This window comes from Phyllobates terribilis, unplaced genomic scaffold (genome assembly GCF_046119375.1).
Source record: "Phyllobates terribilis strain yellow unplaced genomic scaffold, ASM4611937v1 Scaffold_3__8_contigs__length_932513732, whole genome shotgun sequence".
Lineage (NCBI taxonomy): Eukaryota > Metazoa > Chordata > Amphibia > Anura > Dendrobatidae > Phyllobates > Phyllobates terribilis.
This window is the reverse complement of record NW_027362763.1, coordinates 626,902,651-626,925,310: the sequence shown is the minus strand read 5'-3', so window position 1 is coordinate 626,925,310 and position 22,660 is coordinate 626,902,651. Positions and strand designations below refer to the sequence as shown.

General features: G+C 50.2%; 1 protein-coding gene across 26 annotated transcripts in view; it reads right to left on the bottom strand.

Moving 5' to 3' along the window:
- AFDN (afadin, adherens junction formation factor) overlaps positions 1–19,108 on the bottom strand; it is a 504,890-nt gene extending 485,782 nt beyond the window's left edge. For 16 of the 26 annotated variants that reach the window (XM_073671547.1, XM_073671557.1, XM_073671558.1 and 13 more), the window contains exon 1: positions 18,668–19,108. In XM_073671547.1, coding sequence (XP_073527648.1) covers positions 18,668–18,769 — 102 coding nt within the window. In that variant the 5' untranslated portion in view covers positions 18,770–19,108. The remainder of the gene's footprint in view (positions 1–18,667) is intronic. The other 10 variants (XM_073671551.1, XM_073671559.1, XM_073671564.1 and 7 more) reach the window with 1 other exon arrangement.
- Between the last annotated feature and the right edge of the window lie 3,552 nt (positions 19,109–22,660).

Below are 22,660 nucleotides of genomic sequence, written 5' to 3'. Positions count from 1 at the left end.
ATTGGCTCACATGCGAATAGCTTCAGGAAAGGAAGAGAAAGGAAGATTTTTATTGCAGTTGTTGACAGCACCTCAAATAACCGCCCACAAACATCAAGTAGACATCTCAACATCAGCTGTCTAGAGGTGAATTCAATAAGTGGGCCTTTAAAGAATTGAGGACTGCAAACAATTAATTTGTTTAGGTGGACATCAGATCAGTAAAAATCTGTACTGTGGTCTGAGAAGTCAAGGTTTGATTTTTATACCATCCACGTGTTTTTGTACAAAGAAGAAAAGGTGAGCAGGTGGTTTTCCAGATGTGTGGTGCCCAACATGAAGCATGGATGGGGAGTTGTGAGTGTGGAGAAGCTTTATTCCAAATTCAAGGCACACTTTTTCAGCAGAACTACAAAAGCATTCTGCAACAAACTGTCATCCCATGTGGTTTCTGTGACCAACATTTGTAATATGAAAATGACCCAAAACGTCTCTAAAGTATGTAAAGGCTGTATGTGAAGAATGGCACCAGAGACATCCCGCAGAATCCCACCGCTGCCATCACATGTGAAGGATCCACACTTCGCCACCCGCCTGACGTCACAATTACGCCAGACGGAACACGTGATACGGATCTGCCCTTTGCACCAACATGACGTTCCGCACCCTCTCAGAGAGGCGTAAGGTCAGATTGGTACATTTCTACACAGGTAGCCCCTGTCCACACAGGTACAGGAAGGTACCAGGAGTGAGAAGAGCTGGCCCAGTCAGTCACTGACGTGGCACCACACTCGCTCACACCCCTGACAGGCTGAGAAGCCCCTGTCACTGACACCAGTGAAACAGAACCTTGTCAGCCTTGTAGAGCTACCAGTTTCTATTAGTTATAACGGGAATTATATCGGGCCAGAAACCAGCCCCGATAGAGTGTTAGTTGGACCGAACAATGTACGGAAGGTTTTGTGGATCGAGATAAAGAAAAGCAGCCCAAGGTTAAATTATATATTTAATCGCCTTATGGGCACACTACACAATACACTATATACATAAGGGTTATACATACATAATGGTCAGAGATGCAAACTATAGTAGTGGGACAAAAGGTATAAGCAGATATTAAAAACTCAGTTACCAGTCAGATGGAGGGGGAGGGGCTGCCACATGGGAGGCTTGTGGATCCCTCTATCTTTTGTGTGACTTCCCTCACACAATATGTCGTCACGACCTCCTAGAGAAAAAGCCCTGGCCTAGAGCTGCAGGAGCTTTTAACCTCTCTGGGTCACTCCCCCTCCTGTTCCCTGAGATTGACCTAAATCTCCACCCTTTCGCCTCCCTCAGCTATAAACTCAAAAACGAAAATGGGTTATCGGATCCAGCCGGGCCCCTGCTACGCATGGAGACCAAACACAGTGGCCCTAGGGGTTTCTGAAAGGCTGTGCCATTTATCTCCCCATCCCTACGCGCTAGACCGGGCTGGAAGCCAGGGTGACATTCCTCATGTTCATGGGATTTCAAAAATCTATTTGGAGTATAGCTGGGATGTATAGTATTTCCATAACTCGGTATTGAAATCTAGTTGTCTGTCACAAAGGGAGCCGCAAGGCTTGGATCTCCAGGGGGTATTCCTGTTGAAGCCCACAAGCTAGCTGGTTGGGGGTGTAACTCCTTGGCTTGGAGCTGCTAAGTGAAATATTTGTCACTCACTGTCTCTCAGCCCCCTCCCTCCTTCTTGGCTGCAGAAGTGTCCAGTTACAACTGTATGCTGTAGATCTTTATAATCGCCTGACAAATATAATCCCATGTCAATCACTGTATCCAATCTCCAATATTCTTCACACTATGTAACCAAGAAGAAGGATGGTGCGCTGCATTAGATGGCATAGAGTCCACAATCACCTGACCTCCACCCAATTGAGACACTTTGGGAAGAGTATAACAGCAGAGTGAATGCAAAGCAGCCAACAAGCTCTCTGCACTTCTGAGAACACCAATGCAGGTGGCTACCTGATGAATTTGATTGAAAATGTCAAGGGTGTGTAATACTGTCAGAGATACACCAGTGTATACAGAAACTCTGGCCACAACCCCTATTGAACAGCCAAAGCTGGATATGTGATACTGCTAAATTTCAGTGCAATACAAGAGAATGGAGAATTGCGACAGGATACTTTGACAAGCAAGTCGCAAAATGTCGCAGGTGGGTTCTGAGACTTGCTTGTGCAATTAGAGTACCCTCAGGGGTTGTAATGCAACCCCCTTCACTTGTATTGCTCTGCTATGTTGCAGCGTCACATAGCAAGTTTCACAAGCACAGCCAAAGTTACTGTGTAGCCCTAACCTAAACAAGGGTACTAAGGAATCTAAGGTTTAAGACATTGTGGATTGATCACGTGTTTATTTACGTCATGATTTTCTTCTTGATTTTGTTTTTTTTTTTTCAGTCTGAATGTACAATGTGCACACTACAATAAAAACAAGAAAAAACACTGCATGAACAGGTGTGTCTAAACTTTTGATTGGTATAGTATATAGCCTTATAACTGGGTGAATCCTCTTGCCATAATAGAAACAAAGAAAAATATAATATTTGGCCAGCGTAAACCGAGCTTTGGAGATATACACTCAACATTCTTATGAAAAGAAAGCTCATCTCATATTCATAAAATCCTGAACTAATAACGCCATAATAATTAAAGGCTTGTTTGAGTGACATGTTCATCTTATGGTATGAAACACAAGGCACTCATACACCCTCTCCACTGACTAATCAGCTGCTCACAGAACAAGTCATACTGAAAGTGCAGCATTTACACACACCTCCGAAACTTCAACACCCCATATGAATCAACAATGCATTAAAAAGGAAGAGGAATGCAAACAAACTATTTTACCAGAGGTGATATTAACTTGTATGATGTAGACCAATGAAATATCTTTACACTTTTTACTGTTATTATAACACATTCAATACAAGTTAATCCCTTAGTGACCACCAATATGTCTTTTTACTGACCTGTGATACGAGTTTAGTAGCCCCCTTCAGGTGACAATTCTACAGCTGTCACTTGTACACTATAGCCTACACCATGCTGCATCAGCCATGATCAGTGTTGGCACCCACCAAGACCATTTAACTCCTTACCTGCTGCTGTAAATAGTGACTACAAAATCTTAATCTTAATTAGCACCCTGAGAGCTTGATCGTGTGGTCCTGATTAGTGATGAGCGAGTATGCTTTGTTAGCCCTTTCGCTGAGTATACTCAGCCGAGCACCGAGTATTTATAGCGGGCTTTTAGTTTTCGTCGCTCCGTGAACATGATTTGCGACTGTTAGGCATTCCTCACATGTAAATATAAATATAAATATGTTAAACAGTCGCAAATCATGTTCAAGGAGCCACGAAAACTTAAAGCCCGAGCACGCTATAAATACTCGGTGCTCGGCTGAGTATACTCAGCGAAAGGGTTAACAAAACACACTCGCTCATCACTATTCCTGATGTTATTTGGCCATGAACTGCCAAGGCAAACCTTAGTGTCTGCCGGCTATAGTGACCTGTTCTGGAGTTAGCAAAATTGAGATGGTAAAAATAAACTTTCATTCCTGTCATGCCACTTTGCATTAATTCCTGAAAAGTACCTGAAGGGTTAATAAACTACCTGAAAGCCATTTTGAATATGTTGAGGGGTGCAGTTTTTAAAATGGTATCATTTTTGGGTGGTTTCCAAAATATAGGACCCCCAAAGTCAATTAAAAACTGAAAAGTTCCCTATAAAAATAAGTTTAGTAAATTTCCTTGAAAAATTACTGCTATATTTTTAAACCTTCTAAAATGCTAACAAAATAAAACAACACTTTACAAATGGTGCTGATGTAAAGCAGACATAAGGGAAACGTTATTTATTAAAAAAAAATTGTGTGGTATGACTATCTGAATAAAAAGGGATAATCAAAGTTTGAAAATGGCAATTTTTTAAAAAAAAGATCAAAAGTTTATATTTTTATAAATAAACAGACATACCAACCTAAATTTACCATTATTATAAAGTATAATATGTCTCGAAAAAAATCATCTCAAAATCAATGGGATATGTCAAAGTGTTCCAGACTTATTACTACATTAAGTGACACTGGTCAGATTTCAAAAAATTGGTCCAGGGATTAAGCTAACTTTGTAAACAGAGAAAGTTCCTAGTAACTCATGAATCCCACAGGGATTGCACACTACTGCAGAGTACACCCCTCTAATATCGCAGATGTGCAGCACAAATAAAAAACATTGAGAAAATATATAAAAGCAAAAAAAATACACAATTTTTTTTTAACTTAAGACATTCCTGAAAAGTGGACAACCTCTTTGAAGAGATTTTTATTTTTTTGAATTAACAATTACACAACAAACTAACATTCACTGTTGAAACTTTTTAATCATTTTATCTAAAGCCACTGGGGGCTGCCATTTTTATTTGATGATATCCAAGTACGACACTTACACATTTTGCAACTACGGCAGCCCGAGGCCATGTGAGACTGCAGTCAGTGTCTGACCCCATCTCCTATACTGTGGCAGCCTCAGCTGTGAACGTGGCCCCCTAGGCTGTCCTGTTCACAGCTGGAGGTGGAGCCAAGCGACATTGTTTTTGTAGCCCAGAGCAGTGCCCTGGGCTACAATTTTGCCAGCGCTAGACACAGGGAGGAAGAGCATTTGATTTTGCAAAGTTTGGCGCTTATTATTCTGAAAGTGGACAACCCCTTTAAAAACTGGATATAGAATTTGGATACATTTTATAATAATGGTATACACCACCAATTCGATGGCCTCATGCTAGAAATGGATGTTGAACTTTTCTTTAACCATGTGCATAGATCTGTACACCAAATCTTGAGTTCGGATGTCCAAACTTCAGTGTCGCAGCAGTGGAGTCTCCAGTGTGACCATTCATTGTATGCAGCATCCAGTGAGAGGAATGCAGGAGATGGGCATGTGATTGCAATGTCTTCTCTATATACTCTTTTATCAGGGCTGTGGAGTCGGGGCCATAGCCCATTTTGGTGGAGTCAGAATAAAACAGAATTAGACCTACCGGTAATTCCATTTCTAACAACCTTCCATGACAGAATAGGAGGTTGCCCTAATGGGGGACAGGAAATACAAAGAGGTTAAAAACCCCTCCCAATTGCCAGTGTCTTGTAACGCATCACCATAGCATAGAAACTTCTAAATCCAGGAATAAATCTAGAAAATAAAAGCAGGGAGGGAAATGGCGCTGTCGTGGAAGGTTCTTAGAAATGGAATTACCGGTAGGTCTAATTCTGGTTTCTCTAATCACCTTCGACGACAACATAGGAGGAATACCAATCTATTACCTTAGGGAGGCACTACTGCCTGAAGCACTTTCCTGCCAAAGGCCAAGACTTTAACTGATGAGAGATCTAGCCGATAATGTTTGACGAACGTATTAATGGAGGACCATGTAGCAGCTCTGCATATCTGCTCGATTGAAGAGTCTGCATGTTCCGCCCAGGATACTGACAAGGATCTTGTGGAGTGAGCCGTCAGTTTTTGTGGATGGGATATTCCTTGATTGATATAGGTTATAGGAATAGTTCGCTTAATCCATTTGGAAACTGTGCTTTTTGACACCTTTTTACCTTGGTTTCTACCCAAGGGCTGGATCAAAAGGTTTTGTTCCAATCTAAAGGATTTGGTAAGCTTAAGGTAGTGTACTACCGCCCTCCGCACGTCTAGGGAATGGAACTCTTCTTCCTTACTATTAGAAGGGTTTTGGCAAAAGGACAGCAGGATGATCTCCTGAGATCTATGAAAGGGGGAAGACGACTTTTGGTAAGAAGGATGGATCTAGTTTAAGAATAATTCTATCCTCTAAGATTCTTAAATAGGGTTCCTTTATGGAAAGGGCTTGTAGTTCTCCCAACAGTCTAGCTGAGGTAATGGCAATAAGGAAAGCCGTTTTGTAGGAGAGATTCTGGATGTTACAGGATGTTAAAAGCTCAAATAGAGGTGGAGAAAGACCCTTGAGGGCTATATTAAGATCCCAAGTTGGGACTAATGACCGAAGGGTAGGATGGAGTCTAGAACCAGAAATCAAAGCGTCTAACCCACCTATGACTGGCTAAGTTCTGATCAAATACAGCACTTAAAGCAGAGACATGTACTTTCAGAGTATTAGGTTTAAGACCCATTTCTAAACCCATCTGAAGAAAATCTAGTATTTGAGAGATATTAGGGTGGAAGGGGTCCGGGGTGATAGGCACACACCAAGAGTAGAAGGTCTTCCACAATTTACCATATGCAGCATTGGTTACAGGTTTACGAGTCCTTCGGCTCTCAAAACCTTGGCTTCAGTAACCATGCCGCCAATTTGATGTGTTGAGGGTCTAGGTGAAACAGAGGGCCCCGAGAGAGGAGATCGTGGTCTTGAGGTAGAGGGACTGGGCCTGAGACTCAATATCAGACAGTACCAGCTCCTCTTGGGACACATAGTTGTGATCAAAATTGTCCTGACCCAATCTTCTCTGGTTTTCTGGAGAGTTCTGGCTAGCAAAGGAATCCCAGGGGGGGGGGGCATAGACTAGCTGGAAGGTCCATGGATGGGGGATGGGAAAAGGCATCTATCCCTGAAGACCCTTTTTTTGGTTCCAGGGAGAAGGTGTTCACTTCCTTCCGGGTCGCACCGACAGGGAAGCACGCGCGAAGCAGAAGAGTACCGAAGAGCTCAGGGAGGCCTCCAGCCCTAGTACTCTGGCCCACTTTACCCGACCAGGGAGCGCAGGATGGCCAGGAAGTGTCCAGAGTCCTAAGAAGACGGGAGCAGCACGGGGGAGGAGGGTAACCTGACAACCACCGATGCCCGGCAGATAATAAACTTATCCATGCTACATAAGCTGGCCACGCAGCAAGGAATAACCTCACCATGCCCCATGGGGGATAGGAAAGACACTGGCAATTGGGAGGTGTTTTTAACCTCCATGTGTTTCCTGTCCCCACATTAGGGCGTGGTGACAACCTCCCAGGCTGTCGTGGAAGGTGATTAGAGAAAATGGACCAACTGACTCCTAAAATAAATAAATTGGGTACAGTAATTCAATGCAGTTTGTGGAGAATATTTTTTCATAAGAATTTGGGAAAGTTATCAAAGGTCGTATAAATATCTGTCCTATTCCTGATCTAAGGGTCAAGACCAGTGCTGACGAACCTATGGCACGCGTGCCAGAGGGGGCACGTACAGCCCTCCCTAAGGGCCCGCGCACCATAGCCGCAGCACTAGAGCTCCTGGACCTGGACCGGGCCGGCGGGTGAATACTCAGCCCGCCAACGCCAGCCCCTACTTCAGCTAGATGTGCGTCCCCTGACACACATGTAGCTCTAGTGTATTGCAGCGCACTAGATGCCAAACTAGTGCGCTGCAATACAGGCTGCTGGCCAATCAGAGGCCAGCAGCTGATGTCAGCGTACACACGACTGGGCGCATGGCAGTGACGTCATGCGCCCCGTCGCTAGGACGCTGAAGTCAGCTGCCAGCTACAGGACGAGGCGCGGGAGATGAAGGAAGAGGAAAAAGCAGCAGTGGCAGCATATATACATGGATGGGGGGGGGGTGTGGAGGCAGCATATATACATGGATGGGGGGGGGGTGGTGTGTGTGGAGGCAGCATATATACATGGATGGGGGGGTGGTGTGTGTGGAGGCAGCATATATACATGGATGGGGGGGGGGTGGTGTGTGTGGAGGCAGCATATATACATGGATGGGGGGGGTGGTGTGTGTGGAGGCAGCATATATACATGGATGGGGGGGGTGGTGTGTGTGGAGGCAGCATATATACATGGATGGGGGGGGTGGTGTGTGTGGAGGCAGCATATATACATGGATGGGGGGGGTGGTGTGTGTGGAGGCAGCATATATACATGGATGGGGGGGTGGTGTGTGTGGAGGCAGCATATATACATGGATGGGGGGGGTGGTGTGTGTGGAGGCAGCATATATACATGGATGGGGGGGGTGGTGTGTGTGGAGGCAGCATATATACATGGATGGGGGGGTGGTGTGTGTGGAGGCAGCATATATACATGGATGGGGGGGTGGTGTTTGTGGAGGCAGCATATATACATGGATGGGGGGGTGGTGTGTGTGGAGGCAGCATATATACATGGATTGGGGGCTGCATATATGCAAGTATTGGGGGTAGCATATATACACGGATTGAGGGAGGGGAGCATATATACAAGAACTGGGGGCAAGCACATTATTTCTGCAGTCTCATACCCCTGCTCCTTTCTGTGGCTGCTTTATGCTGCCCCCTCCCCTCCACCCCCGCTCTCTGTTAGGCTATGTGCCCACGATGCAGAAATGCTCCGGATTTTTTCCTGAGCGTTTTCTGCATCTCCGTGGCAGAAAACACGTATATTACTTAACGGTAATGCGTTTTTTCGGAACCCATGACGGCACAACGAGAGAGGGGATCCGCCCTTCAAGGACAGGAAACCTTCAAGATAAAAAGGGCTGCGCCTCTCTCCGAATCAGTGGATTACAGAGCATGAGAGGACTCTCCGGTTAGAGCACATAATTTTATTAACAATAAACGAATTTCACCCATGTGAATACTCAACACCCACCAACCGGAAGGTGAACACCATAGTGATAGGAAGGGAATGTAAAGGTGCCGTCATTGGTTCCGAAAAAACACATTACCGGTAAGTAATATACGTGTTTTTCTGTCACCCATGACGGCACAACGAGAAAATTACAGAGAACTAAGTATGTAAGGGAGGGACCACAGCCTGCAGAACCCTTCTCCCAAATGTGATATCAGAGGAGGCAGAAAGGTCAAGTCTATAGTGATTATAGAAAGTGGACGGAGATGACCATGTGGCCGCCTTACATATTTGCTCAATGGGCACGTCGGCTCTTTCTGCCCAGGAAGCAGCCATGCCCAGTGTAGAGTGGGCCATCAGATTGCAAGGAGGATCTCTGCCCGATCAAGGAAAAGGCCATTGTGATGGCTTCCCGGATCCACCTTGACAGAGTGTCTTTTGAGAACTTTGATCCCTTCTGGCAGCCCTGGAAGGAGACAAATAGAGTCCTATCCTTCCTCCATGAGCTTGTGGATGCTAAATAATGTATAAGGCATCTCCTGACATGAAGATGAAATCTTTCCTCCTTGCTATTTTTTGTTCAGGACACAAGGATGGTAGGGCTATCTCCTGAGACATATGAAACTTAGAAACAATGTTAGGTAGAAAAGCAGGGTCTGGTCTCAAAACTACTCTATCGTCTAGCACTAAGGTAAAAGGTGGATCTGCAGATAAAGCCTGTAACTCACTAACCCTCCGTGCTGATGTTAAGGCCACCAGAAGTATTGTTTTTAGCTTGAGTATTTTAATGGACCCTGAGCTAAGGGGCTCAAAGGAAGAACCTGTTAACGCGTTTAGCACCAAGTTTAAATCCCAAGAAGGGACCCTTATTGTAGGGTTGGATTGGCTCTACTGCATGCCCTCACGAACCTGGAAATCCATTTGTTACCGGCAAGATTATAATTATACAAGGCCCCTAAGGCTGAGATTTGGACCTTTAAGGTGCTAACCACTAGGCCTTTTTCCAGCCCTCTTTGGAGAAATTCCAAAATGGCCGTTATGGGAACCTCCCCCCCCCAGGGTGAATCCCTGAGATGACAAGAACTTCTTCCAGACTCTACTGTAAATTTTAGCAGTGATTGGTTTTCTACTCCATAGAAGAGTAGCAACTAGATTCGATGAGAAACCTCGATCCTCTAGCAATGACCTCTCAAGTTCCAGGCCGCTAAGTGCAATCCTTTCACCGGAGCATGGAATATAAGGCCTTGAGCAAGAAGGTCGGGAATCTCTGGAAGAATCCAGGGGTTCATGACTGACATGCTCCTTAGCCAAAAGAACCATGGTCTCTTGGGCCAGAAGGGGGCTATGAGGACCACTCGAGCCTGATCCTCCCGGATCTTCCTCAACACTGCTGGAATCAGGCATGTTGGGGGAAAGGCATAGGCCAGACTGAAATCCCATCTGCACTGGAAGGCATCCACTACTAAAGAGTTTTCCGTGGGATTCAGTGAGCAGAACTTTTTTAGCTTGCTGTTCTGACGGGTTGCAAACAGGTCGACCTCTGGAGAATCCCATATGGCCACTAGCTAGCGGAAGACTGAGTGATTTAGAGTCCATTCTCCCTGCAATAATGGCCTGCGAGTTAGAAAGTCCACCTTCGTGTTGTCCTCTCCTCTGATATGAAGGGCCTTTAAAGAGAAAACTTTTCCTTCCACTAGAGAAAATATCCTCCCGCAACCTGCATTAGTGATTTTGAGCGAGTCCCCCCCTGGTGGTTCACATATGCCACCGTGACCTGGTTGTCAGACAGAATTTTTACATGATGACCTCGTAGAATGGGTAAGAAGCTGATTAGTGCCTTCTCTACCGCCCGTAGTTCGCACATGTTGGAAGACTCCAGAATCTCCTCCTCTGAGCAAGTCCCTTGTATCGGGTGTTTGTCTAAGTGCGCCCCCCACCCCCTGGGGCTGGCGTCCGTAGTAATCACTCTGGTAAATTGGGGAACCCAGGGGACGCCTGTCCGGAATGTGTTTGTCTCTAACCACCAATACACAGAGACTGAATTACATTTTGAGGGAGTGTTAATGTGCCCTCCAGATGCCCCTCCCCCCGAGGAGGATTTCATTCTTTAGGACGTCCCATTGGAACGTTCTTGAATGAAATTGGGCCCAGCATACTGCTGGGATGCAGGAGTTGAGGGATCCCAACAGAGACATGCCCCCCCTGAGTCATTACTGGGTCTGTTATGGCTGTCGAAACTAGATTTTTTATTTTCTCTCTTTTCTGCTCGGGCAGGCGGCATTCCTGTCGAACCGAATCCAGAGTGAGGCCTAAAAAAATCTGAGTTGTATGAGGGATCAACTTTGATTTTTCTAGGTTTACACACCATCCTAAGTTCTTTAAGATGGTGCTCACCTGATCCACCTGTGCCAGACAGTGATCTTAAGTTTTGCCCACTATTAGGAAATCGTCCAGGTACGGAATGATCAATCTGTTTTCCTCCCTGAGATGAGTCATAACCTCCGCTATAAGTTTTGTGAATATGCGGGGCGCCACTGCTAGGCCGAAGGGAAGAGCTCTGTACTGGAAGTGCTTGACAACTCCCTGCATAGTTACGACTACTCTGAGGTATTTTTGAAAGTCGTGATGGATTGGCACATGGTAATAAGCATCCTTTAGGTCCAACACTGTCATGTAGCACCCGGGGAATAGCAGGCTTATCGTTGATTTTAGGGTTTCAATCTTGAATGATGGAATGTTCAGGAATGCGTTTAGGCCCTTCAAGTTGAGGATGACTCTGTATGAATTGTCCGGCTTCTTTATAAGAAATAAGGGGGAATAAAATCCTCTTTTTACCTCTTGCGGTGACACTTCCAGCAAGACGTTATTTTGCACAAGACCTGAAATCTCTTCCTCCAATGCCCGCTGTTCTGGTAGAGAGGATCTTAAGGCAGTCTGAATAAGTTTCTCTGGTGGGTTCCTCAAAAACTCCAGTTTTAAACCTGATTTCACTAAATTGAGGATCCACCTGCTGGAAGAGATCCTTTCCCAGGCTGGAAGGAAGAGAGAGAGCCTCCCTCCCACCTGGGATAGAGTGTAATTTTGACGGCCTTTAACTATCCTGGGAGGGCCCGCCGAACAAAAACCCTTTCCCTTTCCTGGAACGATCCTCCCATCTAGATTGTTCCGTGGACATCCTTCTGCAGCCAAATTTCTTCCTCCGAAAGGACTGCTTAAAAGTTGAGAAGGAAGGCTTAGGGAATCCTTTTTTTGTCACCTGCTTTCTCCAGAATTGTGTCAAGAGAGGCACCGAATAGAAAATCTCCTTCACACGGAAGAGAACATAGCTTCCCCTTCATTTGTATATCCCCCGGGCAACATTTAAGCCAGACTGCTCTACGACCGGCATTAGACAGGGCTGCAGATCTTGCCGCTAATCTGGCGGAATCCGCAGAGGTGTCCGATAGGAAAGACTCAGCTCCTTTCAATACAGGTAGAGAGGCCAGAATAGAGTCCTGTGACTCGTTTTTAACCTGGTCTTCTAACCTGTCTAACCAAAACCATAAGGGATCTTGCCGTACAGGTTGCTGCTATGGCTGGTTTCAATGCCCCCGCTGATGACTCCCAAATACCCTTACCGCGGAATCCTCAATCCTGTAGGAGCTATGCCGGCTGGACCTTGAATCCTTGGTGCTGCGTGTCCCAGAACGCCCGCTGCTCCTGCTTTGCGTTGGACGCTGCTCCTGGGTGCGCCTCTGGCATCTCCTCGGGCTGCTGCAGCTGCAGCATGGACTGCTGCTCTTGCTGCTGATGCGGTGGGGAGGGCTGCTGTGAGGCCATAACGCTGCACTGCGCCACTGCCTGGCCAGTGATCTACCCCTAAGTACCCTCATTGTGCCAGGAAGATCACCGGCCGGCGTCCCCGCAGCTTCCGGTACCTCCCCCGAAAATTACATCCGGGGGTCAGAGGTCCCGGAATGCACCTCCCGGATTCGTCACTTCCGGTCTCGTCCCGTGACGTCACATCCGGGACGCCGGGTTTGCCGGCTACCATACTGTGTAGGTACCGCAAACCCCCGCCCGCACGCGGGGAGACCACATATCGGCCCCCCCCCGGCAGCGCTTCCAGGACCCACGGGACCGGCCGCAGTCGAGACTGTGCCCGGCCACAACCGACCGGCCCCGGTAAGAAGAGCTTGCTGTCGCCGCCGACGAGAAGGAAGGTCCTCCATCAAGGACAGGAAACCAATGATGCGGAGAGAGGCGCCGCCCTTTTTATCTTGAAGGTTTCCCATCCTTGAAGGGCGGATCCCCTCTCTCGTTGTGCAGTCATGGGTGACAAAAAAAAAAAAAAAACACATGCGGATTGTACATGCGGGTGTGAAGCGTTCTTCACATGCATTTCTGCATGCGGGTTGACAAGCGCTTTCCAAGAGATTTTAGCATCACTTGGAAAGTGCTTGTCAACTTGGTCACACTATAAATCCATGCAAACGGCATGGATTTATATACTGTGACAATAAAGAAAGTTTAAAAATAAAAAAAAGTCATCTACACTCACCTTCCAATGGCCCCCGCAGTCTTGCTTCACTTCGTTCTCCCTTGCCGGCAGCTCGCGGTACACTACACTGAAGGACCTGCCGTCACATGACTATGACGTCAGCGCAGGTCCTTCAGTCCACTGCGATCTGCCGGCATGGGAGGGGGAGGGCAGCAGGGGCCATCAGAAGGTAAATATAACATTTATTTTTTATTCTTTTATTTTTTTTTTACAGGTTCTATGGTACCCGGGTCCGGAGGAGAGTCTCCTCTCCTCCACACCCAGTTACCATAAGCACATTGGAACGCATGGATTCCGCATGTACAGATGCAGTGATGCGTAATCCATGCATTTCAATGCAAGTCAATGGCGGCGAAAACGCAACGCTTCTGCAAAATAATTGGTAGTGCTACGTTTTTTTCCGCAATGATAACCCGCAGCGGAAAGTTCCGCAGCATATGCACAGCACATGCGGATCATCATTGAGGAACATGGCAGACCCTCTACCAAGCGTTTTTTAAGCGTTTCTGCAACGTTTTTGCCACAGCGGAAACGCTTAAAAAAGGAATAGTGGGCACACAGCCTATGAGGTTTTTTTTTTTGTTTTAAATCTAAAACCTCAGTATTCAGGTTAATTTGATGTTGCCACTTGGCAATAAATAAGTGGATTTTGGATTGCAGTTTGGGCACTCGTTCCGTAAAAGGATCACCGTCACTGGCCTACACTTTTAGCTGAGATGAATCTGTGCTACAGTAAATTTATCACTTAAACATGAGCCATGTATGAGGGAGTCGGTGTCATGGAAATTGAGGAGTCGGAGGTTTGGCTTACCGACTCCACAGCCCTGCCTTGTATAGTAGAAAGCAGACAGGCAGTCAGTGACCCTAGTGACAAGAGCCACTGTAGTCTATACAAGGATGTATAGAAGAAAAAAAAAAATATCAAAATATGACTTAAAGCACCACAGCAACAAAATATAGTACATTGAAAAACAGGGTTATAATTATATACAAGTTGCTGCTTCAAAGAGAGGACTGATAAAACACAAGTTGTCATACATAATATATGAGGGGGGGGGGGTACATAGCATTTTAGGTACCAAAGATTGAGTCTAAGTTAAACTCATATCAACATACATCTAATGAACCCATGACATACCTCCCAGAGCATTACATACCAGACCACCACGCTGAGGCCGTCCCCAACGCGCGTTTCGGCGCGCCTCAGATGTATGGTGATATGTGTTGATATATGAGTTCTACTTAGACTCAATCTATGGTACCTATTCCCAGTATTTATGTAGAGCATAACTAAAATGCTACGTACCACCGCTCTTGATGGCTGTTGAGATTGTTTTTATATTGTGCATTCTATTTTTGTATCATCTCCTGTTTCTATGATGCATGTTTAATAAAGCATTTTTAAAGTGACATCACCATTTTGGTCGTCCATTTTGGCTTCGGCCACTCCGCCCCCCCCAAATGATGTATAGAGATGACACTGCAACCACAGTGAGCGCTATACAGACCGATCTCAAGACTCCTCGCACTATATACAATGAGGTGGCACACACTGTGGAGACTCCACTGCTGCCATACTGAAAGTTGGGAGATCTAATCTCAAGCTATGGTCTACAGGTCTATGCAATTGGTAAAGCAGACCTCAGCATCCATGTTCCCCATGAAGGAAGAAAATAGTGTGAGGTTTGTGGGGCATGCATATCCAGTGGGCAAAATTGTGCATCGAGCTCTGTAGCTACGCCACGGGTCGCCAGGCACCATCATTAGCAGATTTCAGTAAATATCACCTCTTCAGAACACAGGCAGTTATCAAAAAACTAAAAAGGTCCAATTTTAAAAATGGATATTTGCCCCACTAGGCTATGTCCTTAGTATATACTATCAGTTTGAGATGACAGACTCCCATTAAGTTTCAGAATGACTATATCAAATATTTTTAAGTTTCCCAGCTTGATATTACTTGATATTATAGTGGTTTTCCAGTAGGACATCATTTTCCGATGAGTGGGTGTCAGTTGTTTACAGCACCAGCACACGCCTGTTGTCCAAGCAGATTACCATCTGTCAAGCATTCAGTTTAGTGACCACTCCAGATCTTCTCTACTAAAGGGAACCTGTCATCAGAATTTACCCCTAGAAGATATTAGCGCATTATCAGCCTCCTAATTCCCTCTTTAATCATGCCTGTGTTAATCCAAATTCTAAATGTGTTTGGAAACTAAGTTTCATTATGCCTGTGATCACAGGACTAGTCCAGGACAGGTGTCACTGCGCGGTGGAAAGCATGCTCACAGCAGCGTAATCCACATCCCAGCCTGTGCACAGGGAACAGGGAGAAGAAAGCCTCCTTTTCCTTCCTGCTGACACGGCTTGTCTCTCATTCTGAATGGTTGCCCCTGATAAAATAAAATACACGTCTGGGTCAGCCTTAAACAAGCTTGCACATAATGGCGGCCAACAGTCACGGAGGTCTCGTTGGCTGGCAGGCTGTCCTCAGCAGTACAATAAGCGAACGTTGTGGAAGGCATGCAGGATCAGCAAGCATCAATAAGTAATGTCCCGACTTCAGGTACAACAGTTAGAAAAACCTCGCTTTTACTGGAGCAGATGATGATGATGATTACAGCTCTCCACAGTAACTCATTACACTGAGCCAAAAGCCCCTCATGGTGGGATGAACCCAGCTCTTTTCCGGCAATGTGTAGCAACGCTCCTCACTCCCGCTGTATATAGCACTATATGTGCACTAAAACTTCTCTCAGCCTGGACCTTGGCATCCACGGCACCTCAGGCTTACAGGAAAATACCTCCGCTTTCTTCCCACCGCTGACCACTAAGGATTGTCTGTAGACATCCATCGTCTGATCCCTCACTCACGTTGTCTGGCAGTTGGGCACTTCTCAATCCCAGGGGAGCAAGGTTGCTTCTCCCGGGCTCGTTAATTCTCCTGCAGGGGCAGTTACCCACCAGACTCCACAATAGCCCTTACATTAATTACGCGCGCAAAAATGGATAAAGAGCTGACTTCTCACTCCATCAGAGATCACAACCCTGCCCCACCTGCCAGTGCCAGGCACGAGAGCACCCCCACTCCTGCTCAGCCCAGCCTGCAGCCAAGAGGGGGTGACCCTGCCCCTACCCGCCAGTGCCGGGCACGAGAGCACCCCCACTCCTGCTCAGCCCCGCCTGCAGCCAAGAGGGGGTGACCCTGCCCCTACCCGCGAGTGCCAGGCACGAGAGCACCCCCAATCCTGCTCAGCCCAGCCTGCAGCCAAGAGGGGGTGACCCTGCCCCTACCCACCAGTGCCAGGCACGAGAGCACCCCCACTCCTGCTCAGCCCCGCCTGCAGCCAAGAGGGGGTGACCCTGCCCCTACCCGCCAGTGCCAGGCACGAGAGCACCCCCACTCCTGCTCAGCCCCGCCTGCAGCCAAGAGGGGGTGACCCTGCCCCTACCCGCCAGTGCCAGGCACGAGAGCACCCCCACTCCTGCTCAGCCCAGCCTGCAGCCAAGAGGGGGTGACCCTGCCCCTACCCGCCAGTGCCAGGCACGAGAGCACCCCCACTCCTGCTCAGCCCCGCCTGCAGCCAAGAGGGGGTGACCCTGCCCCTATCCGCCAGTGCCAGGCACGAGAGCACCCCCACTCCTGCTCAGCCCCGCCTGCAGCCAAGAGGGGGTGACCCTGCCCCTACCCGCCAGTGCCAGGCACGAGAGCACCCCCACTCCTGCTCAGCCCAGCCTGCAGCCAAGAGGGGGTGACCCTGCCCCTACCCACCAGTGCCAGGCACGAGAGCACCCACACTCCTGCTCAGCCCAGCCTGGAGCCAAGAGGGGGTGACCCTGCCCCTACCCACCAGTGCCAGGCACGAGAGCACCCCCACTCCTGCTCAGCCCCGCCTGCAGCCAAGAGGGGGTGACCCTGCCCCTACCCGCCAGTGCCAGGCACGAGAGCACCCCCACTCCTGCTCAGCCCAGCCTGCAGCCAAGAGGGGGTGACCCTGCCCCTACCCGCCAGTGCCAGGCACGAGAGCACCCCCACTCCTGCTCAGCCCCGCCTGCAGCCAAGAGGGGGTGACCCTGCCCCTACCCGCCAGTGCCAGGCACGAGATCACCCCCACTCCTGCTCAGCCCCGCCTGCAGCCAAGAGGGGGTGACCCTGCCCCTACCCGCCAGTGCCAGGCACGAGATCACCCCCACTCCTGCTCAGCCCAGCCTGCAGCCAAGAGGGGGTGACCCTGCCCCTACCCACCAGTGCCAGGCACGAGAGCACCCCCACTCCTGCTCAGCCCAGCCTGCAGCCAAGAGGGGGTGACCCTGCCCCTACCCACCAGTGCCAGGCACGAGAGCACCCCCACTCCTGCTCAGCCCCGCCTGCAGCCAAGAGGGGGTGACCCTGCCCCTACCCGCCAGTGCCAGGCACGAGAGCACCCCCACTCCTGCTCAGCCCAGCCTGCAGCCAAGAGGGGGTGACCCTGCCCCTACCCGCCAGTGCCAGGCACGAGAGCACCCCCACTCCTGCTCAGCCCCGCCTGCAGCCAATAGGGGGTGACCCTGCCCCTACCCGCCAGTGCCAGGCACGAGAGCACCCCCACTCCTGCTCAGCCCCGCCTGCAGCCAAGAGGGGGTGACCCTGCCCCTACCCGCCAGTGCCAGGCACGAGAGCACCCCCACTCCTGCTCAGCCCAGCCTGCAGCCAAGAGGGGGTGACCCTGCCCCTACCCACCAGTGCCAGGCACGAGAGCACCCCCACTCCTGCTCAGCCCAGCCTGCAGCCAAGAGGGGGTGACCCTGCCCCTACCGGCCAGTGCCAGGCACGAGAGCACCCCCACTCCTGCTCAGCCCCGCCTGCAGCCAAGAGGGGGTGACCCTGCCCCTACCCGCCAGTGCCAGGCACGAGAGCACCCCCACTCCTGCTCAGCCCAGCCTGCAGCCAAGAGGGGGTGACCCTGCCCCTACCCGCCAGTGCCAGGCACGAGAGCACCCCCACTCCTGCTCAGCCTGCAGCCAAGAGGGGGTGACCCTGCCTCTACCAGCCAGTGCCAGGCACGAGAGCACCCCCACTCCTGCTCAGCCCAGCCTGCAGCCAAGAGGGGGTGACCCTGCCCCTACCCGCAAGTGCCTGGCACAAGAGCACCCCCACTCCTGCTCAGCCACGCCTGCATTCAAGATGGGGTGACCCTGCCCCTACCCACCAGTGCCAGGCACAAGAGCACCCCCACTCCTGCTCAGCCTTGCCTGCAGCCAAGAGGGGGTGACCCTGCCCCTACCCGCCAGTGCCTGGCACAAGAGCACCCGCACTCCTGCTCAGCCTGCAGCCAAGAGGGGGTGACCCTGCCCCTACCCACCAGTGCCAGGCACGAGAGCACCCCCACTCCCGCTCAGCCCCCCCACAGCCAAGAGGGGGTGACCCTGCCCAGGAGCTGTTAGCGCAGACGCGCACGGCCTCCACCAAATCCTGGCCACTGGCTCCCTATAGTGCGGCCTGTGTACTCGCATTCCTCTCTGCAGCCTCCCTAGGGAGGGCACTCACCTCGGTGGGCTGGCTGATCTCGAACAGGTCTAGCCGGTTGGCGTTCCAGTGGTTTATGATGTCGGCCAGCTTGAGGCGCTCTTCCTCCCGGCTGCTCGTCATGTCTGCACACCCGCTATTCCCACTAGGATCGTCACGCGGTGGGAAGAGGAAAGAATGAGACTGTCACCGAGGCTAGGGCGTCCCTGTGCTCCGCCGTCCTTGGGAACCGTCTGCACAGTATCCAATGCTGCGTGCGCCTAGCAGTGATGTTCAGCAGCCTAACGCCAGCCTCATTACCGCATGAAAATAACGCAGCAAATAAGTGAGTGATCACCGCTCAGCCATGAACGAGTCCTCAGACAATAGGCTCCGTGCTCCCAGCACAGCAGCTTCAGGCGGCTGCGCTTCCTTATCGCCCTGTATCCGCTCCTCCCAGTCCTGAGCCGCGCGCGTCACGTCCTGCACTTTATCCCGGCGCCGCTCCCACTTCTCTGTGTACGTGTGTGTGTGTGTGTACCTGTGTGTGAGTGAGGGTGTACCTGTGTGTGTGAGTGTGTACCTGTGTGTGTACCTGTGTGTGTGTGTGTACCTGTGTGTGTGAGTGTGTACCTGTGTGTGTGAGTGTGTACCTGTGTGTGTGTGAGTGTGTACCTGTGTGTGTACCTGTGTGTGTGTACCTGTGTGTGTGAGTGTGTACCTGTGTGTGTGAGTGTGTACCTGTGTGTGTGTGTGTACCTGTGTGTGAGTGTGTACCTGTGTGTGTGAGTGTGTACCTGTATGTGTGTACCTGTGTGTGAGTGTGTACCTGTGTGTATGATTGTTTTCAATTCACACTGGTGTAAAACATTATACTTTTTTTAGGTAATTTTGGGGTATATACAACTATTTGTTAATTTCCTATTTTACCTTTTGGGAAGTGAGGTGAACAATGTTGCTGATCGTGCCAGGTGATGACAGTGCAGCTCCTGCATACCGCTGATCGTGCCAGGTGATGACAGTGCAGCTCCTGCATACCGCTGATCGTGCCAGGTGATGACAGTGCAGCTCCTGCATACCGCTGATCGTGCCAGGTGATGACAGTGCAGCTCCTGCATACCGCTGATCGTGCCAGGTGCTTACGGGGCAGCTCCCGCATACCGCTGATCGTGCCAGGTGCTTACGGGGCAGCTCCTGCATACCGCTGATCGTGCCAGGTGCTTACGGGGCAGCTCCTGCATACCGCTGATCGTGCCAGGTGCTTACGGGGCAGCTCCTGCATACCGCTGATCGTCCCAAGTGATTACGGGGCAGCTCCTGCATACCGCTGATCGTGCCAAGTGATTACAGGGCAGCTCCCGCATACCGCTGATCGTGCCAAGTGACTATGGGTCAGCTCCCGCATACCGCTGATCGTGCCAAGTGATTACAGGGCAGCTCCCGCATACCGCTGATCGTGCCAAGTGATTACGGGGCAGCTCCCGCATACCGCTGATCGTGCCAAGTGATTACGGGGCAGCTCCCGCATACCGCTGATCGTGCTAAGTGATTACGGGGCAGCTCCTGCATACCACTGATCGTGCCAAGTGACTACGGGGCAGCTCCTGCATACCGCTGATCGTGCCAGGTGATTACATTGTAGCTCCTGCATACCGCTGATCGTGCCAGGCGATTACGGGGCAGCTCCCGCACACCGCTGATCGTGCCAGGCGAATACATGTAGAACAGGCAAGAAAGCTTGTAAAAGGACTTCAACATGACATTTCAAGGATGGAGCGAGACTGCCATCTACTGGCCAGATACAGTCAAGCGGAACCAAAATATGCAAGGGAAGTTGCAGGGAGGGCAGGTTCAGACGCTGGACCCGATCAGGTGACTTCCAGGAAGGAGTTCCAGGAGATAAGAGGCCAGCGCGCCAAACCTGAGGGGTCTTTGGCGCCAAGCAGCAGAAAGGAGCAGACGTGCTCCCTGCGTCCTGAGAAACCCCGCGTGACAGGCCAAATCCAGAGGCCTGAGAGGTGCTCCAGCCGGGCACCGGTAAAAGAGCTCCGGATCCCTCACAGTTGTGACCCGAGTGCTGTGCCTGCTGAGGGGACTAGGAACCTGATTGCGGTGCTGAGTGAGTTCGCGGAACCTGACGTCGCCCGCCGACAGACGAGACCTGGACCCCCCTATCCAAGGCTCGAGAGACTGCCTCCAACGGCCAAGCAGAGAGGAGTTGAGAGACGGTTGCCCCAGGAAAGTCACGCCAGCGGAAGCAGAGGAGCTGCATACGTGAGCAGGGCCGTCACTTCTACTGTTCACCCACGGTACCGGGGACAATTGGGTTTATGTACTCAGGTTGGGAGGGGAACGGATGGGCCTAAAGTAGCACAACGTGATCTAATTGAATTTGTCCGGAAGAGACTCACGGCCTAGCGGGAATAACCGGTGACCCCCGCTAAGGCCAAATGCACAGTTAAAGAACTTGCGTGGTGTCTCCCATGATTGAGGGCATCACCTTACTTTGAGAGACTGTGCCCTACTTTGAGAGACTGCGCCTTACTTTGAGAGACTGCGCCTTACTTTGAGAGACTGCGCCTTACTTTGAGAGACTGCGCCTTACTTTGAGAGACTGCGCCTTACTTTAAGAGACTGCTCCTTACTTTGAGAAATTTCGTATTTTGCTGATATTTCAAACCACTGTTCATTACCCTTGTTGCTAATCCCTTGTTTCAGTATACCTGTTGTATAAAACTGTTTACAATCATCTCTGACTGTTCTCGCCTTGTGTCTCTGTGCGTTGCATTCCGGCACCTGCATTACATACAGGGCTGCTCCCGCACACCGCTAATCGTGCCAGGCGATTACGGGGCAGCTCCTGCGCACCACTGATCGTGCCAGGAGATTACGGGGAAGCTCCCGCGCACCGCTGATCGTGCAAGGCGATTATGGGGCAGCTCCCGCTGATCGTGCAAGGCGATTACGGGGCAGCTCCCACTCACCGCTGATCGTGCCAGCCGATTACGGGGCAGCTCCCGCATACCGCTGATCGTGCCAAGTGACTACGGGGCAGTTCGCGCATACCGCTGATCGTGCCAGGCGATTACGGGGCAGCTCCCGCATACCGCTGATTGTGCCAGGCGATTACGGGGCAGCTCCCGCTCACCGCTGATCGTGCCAGGCGATTACGGGGCAGCTCCCGCATACCGCTGATCGTGCCAAGTGACTACGGGGCAGTTCGCGCATACCGCTGATCGTGCCAGGCGATTACGGGGTAGCTCCCGCACACCGCTGATCATGCCAGGCGATTACGGGACAGCTCCCGCGCACCGCTGATTGTGCCACGCGATTACGGGACAGCTCCCGCACACCGCTGATCGTGCCAGGCGATTACGGGGCAGTTGTTAGTTTGAGTTCAGTGAAGGAGTTTCAGTGGGGCTATTCACAAGGAATAGGGCACCCACCCCAGCGTAGGGTTGAGCTTAGCCTCAGTGCAGGGACTGCTTTTCCCTCCTATTCCTTAGTTCTAAGTTGCAGAACATAACAGCAGCTCCAGCGCACCGCTGATTGTGCCAAGTGATTACAGTGCAGCTCCTGCATACCGTTGATCGTGCCAAGTGATTACAGGGCAGCTCCCGCGCACCGCTGATTGTGCCACGCGATTACGGGACAGCTCCCGCACACCGCTGATCGTGCCAGGCGATTACGGGGCAGTTGTTAGAATCTATGTTTTACCATCGGCCATCTTGTTGTGGTTTGCTGCTTCTAGTCTTTTCCTCTGGTGCTGGGTTTCTTGGTCACCTGATCTCTGCACTCTTTATTACCCAACACCTGACCCTCATTCCCTGCTGGACATCAGTGTTGTAACGCTTGTGCTCTAGCTAAGTAGCCTGGTTTAGTTCTACTTGCTTTTGCCTATAGTTATCCTTGGACTTCTAGTTCCACCAGTTTATTTTTCTTTTATTTTCGCTTCTGCAACTAGCTTTTCTGTTAGGAGGTCTCCTGCTTTTGCTCCCAGTCCTTAGATCTTTTAGGGACCCCTTTTTTCCCCTT